This window comes from Herpailurus yagouaroundi, unplaced genomic scaffold (genome assembly GCF_014898765.1).
Source record: "Herpailurus yagouaroundi ecotype Mexico unplaced genomic scaffold, PumYag 437, whole genome shotgun sequence".
NCBI classification, from domain to species: Eukaryota; Metazoa; Chordata; class Mammalia; order Carnivora; family Felidae; genus Herpailurus; species Herpailurus yagouaroundi.
In genome coordinates this window covers 421,737-436,452 of record NW_024412654.1, presented here as the reverse complement: position 1 = coordinate 436,452, position 14,716 = coordinate 421,737, and the positions used below count along the sequence as shown (strand labels likewise).

The 14,716-nt window shown below is 56.6% G+C and overlaps 1 protein-coding gene across 5 annotated transcripts in view; it reads right to left on the bottom strand.

Annotated features, from left to right (window-relative positions):
- GOLGA3 (golgin A3) overlaps positions 1-14,716 on the bottom strand; it is a 47,205-nt gene that overhangs the window by 7,229 nt on the left and 25,260 nt on the right. For all 5 annotated transcript variants that reach the window (XM_040464175.1, XM_040464172.1, XM_040464176.1 and 2 more), the window contains exons 10-21: positions 13,740-13,901; positions 13,110-13,478; positions 12,056-12,133; positions 11,039-11,302; positions 9,878-9,972; positions 8,995-9,211; positions 6,579-6,722; positions 5,767-5,964; positions 4,802-4,918; positions 2,124-2,263; positions 1,439-1,571; positions 1,027-1,149 (exon numbers count right to left, since the gene is read on the bottom strand). In XM_040464175.1, coding sequence (XP_040320109.1) covers positions 1,027-1,149; positions 1,439-1,571; positions 2,124-2,263; positions 4,802-4,918; positions 5,767-5,964; positions 6,579-6,722; positions 8,995-9,211; positions 9,878-9,972; positions 11,039-11,302; positions 12,056-12,133; positions 13,110-13,478; positions 13,740-13,901 — 2,040 coding nt within the window. The remainder of the gene's footprint in view (positions 1-1,026; positions 1,150-1,438; positions 1,572-2,123; positions 2,264-4,801; positions 4,919-5,766; positions 5,965-6,578; positions 6,723-8,994; positions 9,212-9,877; positions 9,973-11,038; positions 11,303-12,055; positions 12,134-13,109; positions 13,479-13,739; positions 13,902-14,716) is intronic.

Here is a 14,716-nt window from a genome sequence, read left to right as displayed (position 1 = left end):
GGGGGGCGCCTGGGTGGCTCAGTCGGTTGAGCGGCCAACTTCGGCTCAGGTCATGATCTCACGGTCCGTGAGTTCAAGCCCCGAGTCGGGCTCTGTGCTGACAGCTCAGAGCCTGGAGCCTGTTTCAGATTCTGTGTCGCCCTCTCTCTGACCCTCCCCCGTTCATGCTCTGTCTCTCTCTGTCTCAAAAATAAATAAACGTTAAAAAAATTAAAAAAAAAAAAAAATTTCAGAGCCTCTGCCGAGGAGCCAGCAACACTCCCATGCCTGCTATCTAAACTGGACCCCGAGTCACCTGTTTAAACTCCGAGGTCAGCTACTAGAATAAGCCTCACCATTACTAAAGAAGAATATAAATCAGGCCTAATGTTACTCAAGCCCTCCGCTCACAAGCAGGAATCCCGGCAAGAGCTACGTTCCTGATCCTTTGCTGTGTCAAGACTGTACGCAGATTTCTTTGTGGAGAAGTTTGTCAGAGTGAACGTTTCACACGCTTCATCTCATTGACTGTGCTTTGCCAGACCCCATTCCGGGAACATGCCACACGGCTCACCCAGGCCGTACGTAGCGCTGGGGTCTGGCCTCCTTGGGCTGTGTGGACTTCTCTCCAAAATAAGTGATGTTGGGGCGCCTGGGTGGCACAGTCGGTCAAGCGTCTGACTTCAGCCAGGTCACGATCTCGCGGTCCGTGAGTTCGAGCCCCGCGTCGGGCTCTGGGCTGATGGCTCAGAGCCTGGAGCCTGTTTCCGATTCTGTGTCTCCCTCTCTCTCTGCCCCTCCCCCGTTCATGCTCTGTCTCTCTCTGTCCCAAAAATAAATAAACGTTGAAAAAAAAATTAAAAAAAAAAATAAAAAATAAGTGATGTCTGCAAAACGGCTTGGTGGGAGCGCTGAGCTGGTCAATAACTCGTGCACTTAGTGTGCTGCCTGCCACGGTACCTGGGACTAGTACTATGATCATCAACTGCCTCGTGAAATGCTTGCTGGCTCTGACCTTCTGCCCCGGGACCTTGACACAGCAGATACCTGCAGTAAGTGCTGTATTCCATCCAGTTCCTTTTTACTCTGCTGTTCAGTCAAGTCCAGCTGCTGCTTCAAGGACTGGATTTCTCTTTCTTTCTGATCCACCTCCCATTTGAGATTTTCCATCTAGAGGAGGGAAAAAGTCACATGACCAAGAGAATTTTACAGTGGCTTTCTTGCACTATAAAACCGTTCTAACTACATCTGTGTGTTAATATCATATTTATAAACAACAAATATCCTTTCCAAGCACACAGGGAACGAAGGAATGAGCATGTGAACCATCCATCAGCAGAGTCTAGCTTTGTCGGCCCCGCCCCTGGCTCCATCGGCCCCGCCCCCTGGCTCCATCGGCCCCGCCCCCTGGCTCCATCAGCCCTGCCCCCTGGAGAAGCAAAGCCTCCCAGAAGGTCACCTCTTGGTTTCCCGCAGGCTGTCTGTTCAGCTGCTCGTCCAGCTGCTTCTGCAGGAGCTGGAGCTGGGTCCGGGCCTCCGCCAGCTCCGCCTGGAACAGTCCTATTTCCTGGGAGTGTTTCCCCTCTTGGATCCTGGCAGAAAAAAAAAAAACAAGGAAGAACGAAATTACAGCATGCTTACTTACCCCGCCACAAAATGTTGTCAGTCGAACGTTTTCCATCATGACAACAGAAACTCGCACGCTGCTCGCCCCACTGGGGGCTGCTCTGGGAGCTCGGCAGCGCTCTGCCCTGACTAATCCTCACAAAGTCCCTGGGGAGGACACTCTGTGCGCCCACGTGACAGATTATGGTGGCAGAAAAGCGCTCGACACGGATCCCCACGTGTGCCCTTCTGGAGGCTGCATCGGGCCCGGGTGGTGGGACGGCTCTCGGATGTGTGCCCCGCACACAGGGAGGGCTCTCTGTCCTCGGTGGAGGACCAGCAGGCACACGGTGGGCACAGCCACGTCAGCACTGACATCTCAAAGTGGCGCTGCAGGCTTCAGACAGGAATCTGGTATGTTCTTCTTAGATGGGCCTCCCGTGCCCGAGACGTGCCGGAACACGGGTGACCTTCACGTGCTGAGCGCACGAATGGGGTGTGTGTGGCGGTGGCCCAGCCCACTGCCGCGCGGCACTCACTGAAGACCTTCGGCCTCGGCCTGCAGCTTCTGCACCAGGTGCTCCTTGGCCTGAAGCTCCTTCTTCACCTCACTCAGCTCCAAGGTGGCGGCCTTGAAGTGGCGGCGGTTATGTCCTGCCTCCGCCTTGGCTGCAGCAACCTAACAGAACAACACCAGCATTACCAAGGGCAAGAACCACACAGAATGTGGCCATGTGGCATCCGCGAGGACTACCGCCAGCCCCACCCGCTCCCGCTTCTTCCAAAGCTTCTCAAGGTCCCAAAGGACTGAAGCACCACACACGTGCCTGATGTGCAGCGTGCGACCGCCAGTTTCTGCCGGGTGACAAACACGTTCCAGGCTGTCTTCATCTAAACAGTTTCTGTGGTTTTGTTTTGTTTTAAGTTTATTTATTTATTTTGAGAGAGAGAGTACGAGTGAGGGAGGGGCAGAGGCAGAGAGAGAGAAAGAGAGAAAGAGAGAGAGAGAATCCCAAGCAGGCTCCATGCTGTCAGCATGGAACCCAACGTGGGGCTTGAACCCATGAACCGTGAGATCATGACCTGAGCTGAAATCAAGAGTTGGACACTCAACCGACTGAGCACCCAGGCACCCTTTGATCTAAATGGTTTTGACAGTCTCTTCAAGCATATCTCCAGATTCCTTGTTAAATTCAGTCATAGTTCATGTTTTTCTGGGAGGAATACATTTTTCCACCATACCAAGTAACTGCAGTAGAGACACTAATTACTACGCATTCATGACACAGTAGCCTTTTCTTGGTAAACAATGAGCCTCCCTTGGGGCGCCTGGGTGGCGCAGTCGGTTAAGCGTCCGACTTCAGCCAGGTCACGATCTCGCGGTCCGGGAGTTCGAGCCCTGCGTCAGGCTCTGGGCTGATGGCTCAGAGCCTGGAGCCTGTTTCCGATTCTGTGTCTCCCTCTCTCTCTGCCCCTCCCCCGTTCATGCTCTGTCTCTCTCTGTCCCAAAAATAAATAAACGTTGAAAAAAAAAAAAACAAAAAAAAAACAATGAGCCTCCCAAGGTTTCTGAGACCAGCAAATTCTAAGAATGTAAGAAAATCTCCCATTTTCCTTCTAATGACTTAGTTTTCTTGTCTAATCGTACTAGCAGCACTTCATTTTTTAAAAGTTTAATAAAAATACTTACACTCTATGACAGTTGAACATACAAAATCTAACTCACATAAATAAGTAAAAAAAAACCCAGTAGAAAATGTTAACAGTGGCTTATCACTAGGAGCAAATTCAAGATGATCTCTGTTTCAGTCTTTAAGACCTCTTTTTTTTTTTTTTTTTTAACTTTTTTACTAGCATGTACTGTTCATACAATCAGGACAATTAGACTAAACGCATTTAGAGAAATAATTGACAATCATTCACAGTTAAGCCAATGTCGCATATCCATCACTTTCCCTAGCACTTTTATTCACAAGTTTCTTAGTTTCAACTTCATTAAAAGGAGAATAAAATTAGTAAGTGAGCAAAACATGGAAACTGGGGGGCAGAAAAGTAGGGACTTTCACCTTCTGACTCCATTCACCTTCATGCAAGGGACAAAGACCGACTGCAGGAGAGGCTAATGGGGTCATGGTAATACAGTCCTAACAGACCTTAAAGCTGTCCTATTTACAAGAATATTTTACTGTCTCACCCAAAAAAATGAAGAACTACTTATTTCTATCTCTATTATATCACCATGGAGAGATTTTTAAAGGATGCGGCAAAACACAGGTCACACACACCCTTGCACCCATGTGCACATGGCAAACACATTCTGTGCCAGGCACAGGGGCCGTGAGGGTAAATGAGTCACGGCCCTGAAGCCATCAAGCTTACGTTCTTTTTTTTTTTTTCTTTTCTCAAGAATTTATAATTTTTTTTGAGAGAGAGAGCGTGTGTGTGCGTGTGAGCAAAGGAGGGGCAGAGACAGAGGAAGAGAGAGAACCCCAAGCAGGCTCCGTGCTGACAGTGTAGAGCCCGCCTGCGGCTCAGTCTCGTGAACTGTGAGATCATGACCTGAGCTGAAATCAAGAGTCAGTTGCTTAACCAACCGGGCCCCGCCAGGCATCCCTGATGCTTACGTTCTCATGAGGAATAACAGACCGGCACCTGGTGGGGAGCACGGGGGACTGAGGTTGACTCTAGCTCACAGGGGTGGGAGGGGCAGGCCCTCTGCAGGAAGCCTGACCTGACGCACTGGTGGGCACCTCAGCATGGAGACGAGCAGCCAGGAAATGGCAAAGGGTCTACGCAACCACCTTCCTCAATTGCGCTCTGAACACTAACGGAGTCATATACTGTTCTGCAGTTTGCTTTTTTTAACTCAACAGTACACGTGGGACATTTTCCCCCAGCAAATACCCTCTGTGGGGCTCTGTGTGCGCATCTCAGGCCCATACGGCTGCCTCTGGGTTAATCCAAGGCTACTCTTCCATGGATGGCCATCAGGGCTCCCCCTGGCCGCTCACTGTCACCAATGCTCTGATGATGCTTTGCTCTCAGAACACATCAAAGACACTTGTAAAATCAAAGACACTTGTACAAAGACACTTGTAAATTCCTGAAAGGGAACTGAGGTGTCAAGGGTTCACATGCTCAGTTTTTAGACACTGAAAAACTACATTCCAATCGGCTCTGAGGTGACAATTTGGAACCAGTGGGAAGCTTCACACACCTGTTCCTTGAGGCTGTGCACTTTGGCCCTCTCCTGCTCCAGCGCGGCTTCTAAGGCATGGACGAGCTGCTTCGTCTGGCGGTCCTCCTCCTCCTTCCGCTGCAAGACCGCCTGTACCTACAGCACATTGCCGATGCGGCACGTGAGAAGGGACTCAAACTTCAGAGGCCAGCGGAGCCCCAGGAGGAAGCAGGGCCACTGTGTCAGGGCCACGCGGGGAACCTGGCAGCATGGTGACACGCAGCGTCACGATGCGCTGCCAGCAAGTGCACAAGGCGGCAGAGTCGGGAGAATTCCGTCTCTGGAGAACGTGAAACCTGAGACCGCAGCAAAACCGTAGAGCTGCACTCAAGCACGCAGCGAGGAACCCAAAGCGTGCCTGTGAGTCAGGGGCTATAAACGCAAATACCGTCACCGTGAGGTAACCGGGTATGGCAGGGGTGGGAACCGGTGCCGAATAAAAGTCGACAAGCTCTCTGATCGCTGGGTACTTTGAGGCGGGAGCTGGACAGGGCTGCTGACGGCCCCGTGAGGATGGCACCGGAGCGCAAGGCCTTCTCGCCAGTCTCAGAGAGGCTGCAGAGCCAGAGGGGCTGAGAACAGAGTCTAGAGAGGGAGCCCCCCCCACCCAGGGTTCAAGTCCCATCTGTGACTCACAGAGGGAAGGACCCCTCATGACCAGCGGGACCCCCTCGAGCAGGGAAGCTAACGGACTGGTCACAGCATTCACACCTCAGTCGGTGGGGGGGGGGGGGGGGGGGGCATCAGGAGCCCCCAGCTCTGCCCCACACCCCAGAGCTGCGAGGCGGGTTTCTGACTCCACCAGACCCCTTCGCCCGTTTCCGCATCTCTGCGGTGGAGCAGCGTTCTGCTTCAGGGGCTGGGACGCATGCGTGAGGCCACACCGGACACAGAGCTCCCTGCCCTGCGGCAAGGCCCTGCCTCCGACAGAGGAGTCTGAGTACCTGGAGGTTCAGCTGGACCAGGTCGGCCTCCCTCTTGGCTAACGCGGTTTCTAAGATGCTGTTGTGTTCCCGCAGGGCCGCGTTGGACTGCCCCAGGCCCGTAAGCTTCCCTCTTTCATGCTCCAACTCAAGGGCCAACTTCTTATTCAACTCCTCCAGGCGCTTTATCTTCCTCCTGAAGCCTCTGGACTCTTGCAGCTGAAACAGACGGAAGGCGCTGGGAAGTCACCTAATCACATGTTCTGGCTGATGAGCTAGGTTCCTGTACACCAGAAACCGAGTGCCCGGTGCTAGACAGGCACCCCCCGCCACAAAGAACCGCGGCCAGCCCAGCTTTCTCCTGGGAGCCCGGGACGCTGTGGAGAGCCCTTGGTGACATCACCAACTGCCAAGTGCGGCATCACCCAAAGCCACGCTGTCTCTGGGCCAGAGAGTCACGGGAAGTTCTTTACGAGAATAGATCTTCTCGTTACCTGAAACCTGAGCATTCTAACTGGGGACATTTTAGCCCTCGTGGTCTGACAACCCCTATGCTGGAGGGGTGCCTGAGAGAATGCTGGGCGACCACGCCTGTGGGGAGTCCAAGCAGTAAGGTGTGTGTATGGGTAGGGGTGTGTGTGTGTGTGTGTGTGTGTGTGTGTGTGTGTCCGTCCGTCCGGGACCCAGACAAACGGGCCGATGGCACACAGAAGCACGGTGTGGATGTGAGCCGCGGGCCGGCTCCTGCCTCTGTAGGCACCTCTCTGCCTGCAGCAGAGCTGCATGGGGGCAGCAGGGCCTGTCCGGCTGTGTGAGGATGAAACCTGGCCTACCTCATCCTCCAGCTCCAGCACCTTCTCCCGGTACTCCTCCAACTCCTGGCTGGTCAGTGAGATGATCTCCTGGAGCTCCTTCTCCAGCATCGTCTTGCTGTGGGCGACGGCCTGCAGCTCTGCCTCCAGAGCCTGGATTCTCTCCTAAGAGCCAGGACAGGAAGGTGGATTTGCTCACGGGTTTCAACGTGGCATGTGACAGGCGCCCCCCCTCGCTCCCCACAGGAGAGGGACCTACGACCTGTGGCAGGGAAGCTGCACCAGGCAGAACGGAACTACCACCCGGTGCACTGCACACACTCGCCCTCGTCTCCACACGTGATGTGTGTTTCTTAGCCGTTATACTGAAGGACGGTCTACTGTCCATCTCGCTCCGGCCTCACTATACCGATAATCCACGGTGAGTAACCTGCCGAAGGTCCCGTCTGACAAGTATAAACACAGACTGTGCGTGGGGGACGGCAGGCTCCATGTGGCACTTTACGGCCTGCCCCCGACACGTTTAAGTCCCAAAATTAAAAATCAGGCAGCGAAAGGTTTTCAACTTAAAGGAAAGTTGCAACTTAATACATTTCCCCCTCCCATTTTAGAAAGTAAACAGGTAAAAGCAGCATGTGATATTCTCGGTTTGGTAAGAAAACAGCGTGCTGTGACACAGTGTCTTCCCGCTCAAATTCTTTCATGGGGAGGAGACCGTAACAAACTTCATTTAAGAAGAAACAATCCCTAAACAGATGTTGGATAGGAACAAACAGAGGCACGTCAACTAGTCAGGTAAAACTTCACACTGGCCGAAGCTGGCAGGGTGTGCGACACCCAAGACCGCGTCGGACTCACAGACACGGGGGACGCTCAGGGAACTCTGACAGCCTGCATCACAGGAATAAAAATGCCCCCCAAGGGGCACCTACGTGGCTCAGTCGGTTAGGCGTCCGACTTCAGCTCAGGTCGTGATCTCACACTCTGTGAGTTTGAGCCCTGCGTCGGGCTCTGTGCTGACAGCTTGGAGCCTGGAGCCTGTTTCGGATTCTGTGTCTCCCTCTCTCTCTCTGCCCCTCCCCGACTTGTGCTCTGTCTCTTTCTCTTAAAAATAAAATGTAAAAAAAACACAACAAATTGGGGCCCCTGGGTGGCTCAGTCGGCTGGGCAGCCGACTTCGGCTCAGGTCATGATCTCGCGGTCCATGAGTTCGAGCCCCGCATCGAGCTCTGTGCTGGCAGCTCAGAGCCTGGAGCCTGTTTCAGATTCTGTGGCTCCCTCTCTCTGACCCTCCCCTGTTCATGCTCTGTCTCTCCCTGTCTTAAAAATAAATACAACGTTAAAAAAAAAAATTAAAAAAAAAAAATTAGAAAAAAATGCCCCACAAGCCCAGAGCCCCTGCCCTGCTGGCCCCATCCTCTGTCCTCCTCCAGGACAACCTCCATCCATTTACCCTAAAAAACCATCCGGAGCAAAAGGTTTTTGCCTTCCTTCCAGCAGGAAGAGCAGGCAGGTGCCCCTCCCCAGGGTCCCTCTTCTCCTGTCAGCAGAGCCACTCACAGCCGCCCGCAACCCAGACACCAGAGGCCGCCCCCTCGCTAGCCCCTGGCCTGCGCCGTCGACACACGGGCTCTCCCTCCCAAGGGAGCAACGTGCTTCAGTGGCCCCTCCTTCTGGCTGTTCCGCAATCTTCGTCTGGACCTGTCATCTCTCAGCTACTGCAGGACTCCACGCGGTCTCCCTGTTACAGCCTCGCCTGACCCCAGCTGTCCTCGACCACCGCCCGTCAATGCCCACCACAGAAGAGTGAGATCTCACCCTGCCCGAGTCGCCGGTCAGTCCTCCATCCCATGCCAGTCCCAGCTCAGAGCCAACGCCTGCCCACCTGCACACACCCACACCCCGGCAGCAGGACCCCTGCCCGACCCACTGCACCCCTTAGATGCACAGCACAGATCTTCCTGCACACCCTGCACAGGAACATTCCCCTGCAGAGATGTACCCCCATCTACTCTAATGCCTCCTGTTTATTCAAGACCAGTTCAAATATTACACCCTTCAAGAAGCTTCTCTGGACTCTCCAAATACTCCCTGACCCCCCTACACTGGCACTCAGGCTGCTCACAGCACTTTACCCGCCCAGGAAAATTCCTCCACAGACGCTGAAGGGGTGCGGGAAAGGACAGGGGTGGGGAGACCGAGGGCCCGCACTGAGGGAGCAGGCAACGGCGTGCTCCTCGAAGGTCCGCCGGGGGCTGATCTGTGCAGTCACGCTGCTGGCATGCGACACTTCACAGAAATGCCGCCTACACGCTAGCTCCGCCCCGTCTCTCCAGACTCTTTCTCAAGGTGTTCCAAGCAAACGTTTGTTAAGACATCAAGTCCCCAGAACCGAGTGCACGACCGGCTGAGTGGCGGGAGCGGACGGGTTACCCACGTGCAGAGTGAGGTCGCTGCCGCCGCCAGCGCCCTGGGCTCTCAGCTGGCTCAGCTCCGCCTCTGCCGACTCCTTGGCCGCGAGGGCCTCCTGCAGGCGGCGGCTCAGGATGCCCACAGCGCTCTCATAAGCCTTGTGCTTGGTCTTCATCTCCTTCTGGGCGCTGCTCAGGTCTGAGCCCAGCCGCTTCATCCTCTGCTTCTGTTCCATGATGGCCCTAGGGCGTGACGGGCGCACAGAGAAGGCAATCTGAACTCACTTCCCACGAGTCCTCCGAAGGACAGGCTCTCGCATCCTCCCCCCCCCCCGCCCCCCCCCCCCCCCCCCCCAGCTGGCTGCTGCACCTGCCAGGCCTGATCCTGTAGCGGGGGCCTGTGTTGGCTGCCCCCACAGAGACCAGCACAGCGCTCAGGTCTGCCCTGATCCCCTCCTGGAGGGGGTGCTCTTGTGAGGGCAGAGAACACTTCTGTCCTCCCAAACAAACTCTTCTCAAATAGCAGTAAACATCTTAACCTGCTTACAAGCAACCTCCAAGGGATGAAGGCAGAGCAGGGCAGGACACGGGATATGCCGCAGGGTTACAGGCCCCTGAAGGCTACCCGGTGTGCGTATACACGGCAAGAGGGATAAACGCAAACATTGGCCCTGCCTGGGGACCCGGCAGGGGGAAAGGCGTTGCCACACGCCGCTGGCATGTAATAGACACACAAGGGGAGTGCATGTTAACTGCGAAACTATGCAGCCACGGAACTGTGCTGCGATCTGCTCTCCAGCGGTAACTTTGGAGTCTGACTTCCTTGGCTGCCTGTGAGTAGGCCCCAGCAGAGCTCAAAGCCGCTCACGCCCACCCCTCCCGCCCACACATGCCTCAAAGTCCACTCACTTGGTGGCTTCTTGCTGGAGCTCCTCAATCTGCTTCTTGAGCACCTCGTTGGCCTCTGTAAGAGCTACCATCTGCTCTTTATCAAACTGCAAAGACTTCAGAAGGAGAGAGGAAAAGACGAAGTGAGGAGACCAAACCTTCCCTGGGCGGCCTGACTCCCGGGACCAGCCTCCTTGAGGGCAAACGGTGCCGTTTCAGGGCCACCCTCAAGGACAAGGGCCCTGAAGAGGACCCTGACAGACAGGGTTTGCCCTTCGTATAAACGACTGCTTTAGAAAGGTCCAGGGTGCTGGAGGGAGTGCCTGGGAAGGACCGAAGGCTGGGGTGGAACCCTCTGGGATGCAGCCCTCACCCACGGTCCCCAAGGACCACTGCTGCCCGAGCCCCCCCAGGCTCCTCTAGGCCCCCCAGCACCCGCAGGACTGAACTACAGACGGATGATGGCCTCCAGCCTCACGCTGCCTCCCACCTCGCTGGCTGCCCTTTCTCATTTCTTTCTGGGCGGTGAGAACCGCCTCCCAGGACAGGCTGGGTCCCCCACAGCCCCAAGCACCTCAAGGAACACGTGACCTGGGTGCTGCAGGTGTTACCCCCCAGGTCCCCGGCTCCTGGTGGCTCCTCTCGTGCCCCCTTCTCCCATCTGCACCTCCCAGGCCCGGCCTGCAGCCTCACCCAGTCTGCCCGCCTGGGTCCCACCTGGCCATCCGGTGGGACCTGGGAGACATCCCACAGGACGGAGCCCCTGGTCTCCCCCGGCTGTTCTGTCACCCTCTCATCTCAGGAAACACTCATCTGCAGGACAGGAGTCTGGACCGGGGTCCTTTTGCCTCCACTCACCTCCCGTGGACCACAGGGCCCCTCCCGTGTCACCAGCCCCCTCCCCCGAAAGCCTAGAGCTCACAGAGCTGCTGTGGCGTCACCAGCCAGCCCAGCGCCTCCTCCCGCGTCGTGTCCCCCACACAGGGCTCCCGGCTTCCTGCCCGCCTCAGACTCTCCCTCGGCTCTCCCAATGCCAGTTCCCAGAGGCCGGGCCTCGCCCGTCCCTTCTTCTGTCCATCTATCCCTCCAGGACAGGGGCTCCAGGCGGGACTGGTTCCAGGCTGTCCTGCCCTCTACCCGGACACAACACACCCCTGGGCACATCTGGCTGAATCTCCGGACCTGTAAGTGCGTCTCCATCTCGTCGCGCTCCCTCTGCACCGCCTGCAGATGCCCCTCGAGGTCGGCCATCTGCTGACGGACTTGGGACACTTCCTTCTGCAGGCGCACATGCTCCACATCCACGGACTTCTTCTCCCCTTGAACTTTAATTAACTCTTGCCTCAGTTCCTTCAGCTCTGAGTCCAGCCTCTTCTTCGTGGCCTTGAGCTCACCAATGAGCTGGTCCTTGGAGGTGGCATCCCGCCGGTAGGCCTCCACCATCACCTGCCCGAGGAGACAGAAGCTGCAGCCGGGACAAGGCAGGGTCTCGGGGCTCACGCGGCTTCAACCAAAGTGCTCACCACTCGTCCACAGCATAACGCCTCTTGGACCACAGAGAACACATCCCACCAAGTCCAGGACACCATCAACTGAGGCACAGCATCGTGTCACGCGCCTAAACACATCTGGGTGATGTGCACAGCAGGGGTCGCCTGGCGGCTTCACCTTCCTCAGGCCCCAGGCTCCTGACGGGCCCTCCCCCCACCTGCATCTCGGCACAACATCCAGCACCACTTCTAACTGTCCCTCAGGTCGCCCTTCCCCAAACCCTTGGTGTCGGCCACACTTCACACTCATCCTCCGACAGCCTCCATCAGCTTTGTGGACACAGAACGTGCGTCCCCACCCTCTGCGCCAACCAGGGCTCCCTTCGGCGCCACATCAGGGCGGAACTTTCTCACAGACACGTTAACAGAAGAGTCTGTCTGTGCTGCAGCAAAGCACACGCCCTCTGACGTGACGGCAGAGTGGGATCGTGTCACAGATGCCGACCCCACTCTGAAGCCACATCCCGACCTGAGACATTAAAATACAAGAGGTGAGGCTGTCGCTTGGAATCAGTGTCTTTAAACAGCATGGCAGGGGCCGAGGTCTCGCCTTCTTCTTGACCGGTCTTGTTCTACGCAAGTGATTAAACCACACGGGACCTTTCTCCACACTTACTGCACACAAAGAAAACCGACAACACGTTTTTACCTTTTGTTGAAGAAACTGCTCCTTGACTTTCTGCGTCTGCTTTCTCAGAGTGGCAGCTTCCTGCTGCAGGTGCCCCACCTACAAAGGACACGCGTGCCCACACGTTACATTGTGGGAGCTCCATTTCCCGCGCTGGCTTGACTCTGGGTCCGTGTGTCAGGACACCCACCTCCACGGCTGGAGAGACAGCCTCCCGGGGGACGGGGAGGCCAGCCACCAACCCACCTCCCACCTCCGTTTTCAGAACAGTGTCTCTGTCCACAGGGTTGCCACCAGAGACCCCACAACAATACAGGCAAAGCTCAAATGGGACGCGGAGCGCCTCCGGGGTCCGCTGGCATCCCTCTTACCGAGCCAACAGTAAAACCACATTCAGACCCACCCAGAAGGTCCCTGACAAGTGAGCGGCCCAGGGTAGTGTTCGCAGGGGAAACACGGGCTCCTTTCACTCTACTTCCCAGAGGAAAACCTCCACTAGTTTCCTCGCACTGGATGCTCGGGGGTGGTGGTCTGAAGGCAAACCGTTCCCGGACACTAACTATTGCTTTACACCCCGCAGTCCTCCTGTTCCGCGTGCGAATGTCTGCCTGGGTCGGGTCACGTCACAACGTCACGCTGTCAGCACAATGGCCCCCAAAGCGGCGAGCCGGCTCGTGTCCACACCCGCCCCTCTGTCTCCCGCCCTCACCCACTGACACACGACCATCCCACCACGTGTCCAGCAGGCCCCACCGCAGGCATACAGCAGGGAAGATCCAAACGTTCCACATAACTTTTCCCGCGTCTGAGCTCTACGTCACCTGCAAACAGACGCTGGGGTTTCTTGGGAGCTTACTGTCCACACCCCACACGTGACTCGCTTTCCCAGCCCCGGGCATCTACGTTGCCCGTAGTCAACGGGATGGGAAGCACGTGACCTGCAGGCGTGGGTCCCTCCCCGGCAAGCGCCCTTCCGCGTTTCCACAACCAGGCGATCAAAGATGGGACGGGACAACTGCCCTGGTTCTCACACGTGTGGCCTCCGCTCCTAACGAAACGACAGCGAGCGCAGTACCTGGCTGGACTTGACGGCCAACTCCTGTCTCAGCTGCTCCAGAACCTGCGACGTCTCCTCGGCGCCCTCTGCCAGGCGCTGCGCTCCCCTGTCCAGCCCCTCCCCGCCGCTCCGGGCCGCCTGCAGGGCCACCTCCAAGACAATCTTCTCGTTCTGCAGGGAGTGGATCGCGTCGTCCCTGGAGGCGGCCTCCTCCTGCAGCTCCTCCAGCCGGGCCTGCAGCTCGTCGTAGCGCACCTGCACGTCACCCAGGGCGCGCTCCCGGGCCTGCAGCGCCTCCTGCGCACAGGTGAGCTGCTTTAGCAGGTCGAGGTGCTCCTGCCGCAGGGCCTCAAGCTGCTGGTCTCGCTGCTGCAGCGCCAGCTTCACCTGGAAGACAGGAACCAGGGTCAGCGTCCTGCCCCGGAATGAGAACGCCACCCGGCCCCCTCCCCCCGCCGCCCAGCGCACGGACACAAAGTGCTGGTACGTGCGGGGGACACCCGGCCGGCACGGCGACAGCGGCCGCTCTGATGTGACATCACAACGAGTCCAAAGGACACACCGCACAGACAGGCACCGCGAGGACGGCCGCACGAGGACGGCCATGTGTGGCACCGGGGCGTCCCCACGAGGCCACGGAGGGCTTGCCTGCTCCAGCTGCTGCTCGAGGGATGCGGCCGCGGCCGCCACCTTCTGCAGCTGCTCCTTCTCGCCCTCGAACTCCTCCAGCCTCCGCTGCAGATCCTCCTCCACCATCGTCTTGGCCTCTTGAATCTGCGCAAAGGCAGCCTCCTGGTCCAACATGTCGGCCTGAGCACAGGAAACCGTGCTGTTTATTTTATTTATTTATTTATTTATTTATTTTTTAAAAAATTTTTTTTTTCAACGTTTATTTATTTTTGGGACAGAGAGAGACAGAGCATGAACGGGGGAGGGGCAGAGAGAGAGGGAGACACAGAATCGGAAACAGGCTCCAGGCTCTGAGCCATCAGCCCAGAGCCTGACGTGGGGCTCGAACTCACGGACCGCGAGATCGTGACCTGGCTGAAGTCGGACACTTAACCGACTGCGCCACCCAGGCGCCCCAAGGAAACCGTGCTGTTTAAAGAGCAGGAAGACCCGCCACCCTGGGGAGAGGCCCTTGTCTGTCACCATCACGTCCCCAACCCGCAGGCAGAGGAGCCTGGGGCCAGAGGGGCCAAAGGCTGGTGACCTCCGGCCGTCCAGTCCACTCTGCTGACCCTTGGGACCGGCTGAGGGAGAAGCCAGCAGGCAACCCAGGTTTAAGAAATGGGATGAACCAGGGTGTCCGGCTGACTCTTGACCCCAGGGTTGTGCGTTTGAGCCCTGGGTTGGGTGTTGAGATGACTTAAAGCTTAAAAAAAAAAAGAAAGAAAAAGAAATAGGATAAAGTGCTGAACGACACCCCCATGGCTGCCTCTGCCGTGAAGACAGGCTGCAAGGTGTCCCTGCTTTGGGGATGTGCCACTGGGAACACTGTCACTGAGCTGGTAAAACCAGACCGAGGCTGGGGGACAAGTACGGATGGAGTTCTTTACAATTTGCTTACGCAGATAAGATCCAACACCTACGTATGTTTCCCGAGGAAAAATGTCAGCTTCTAA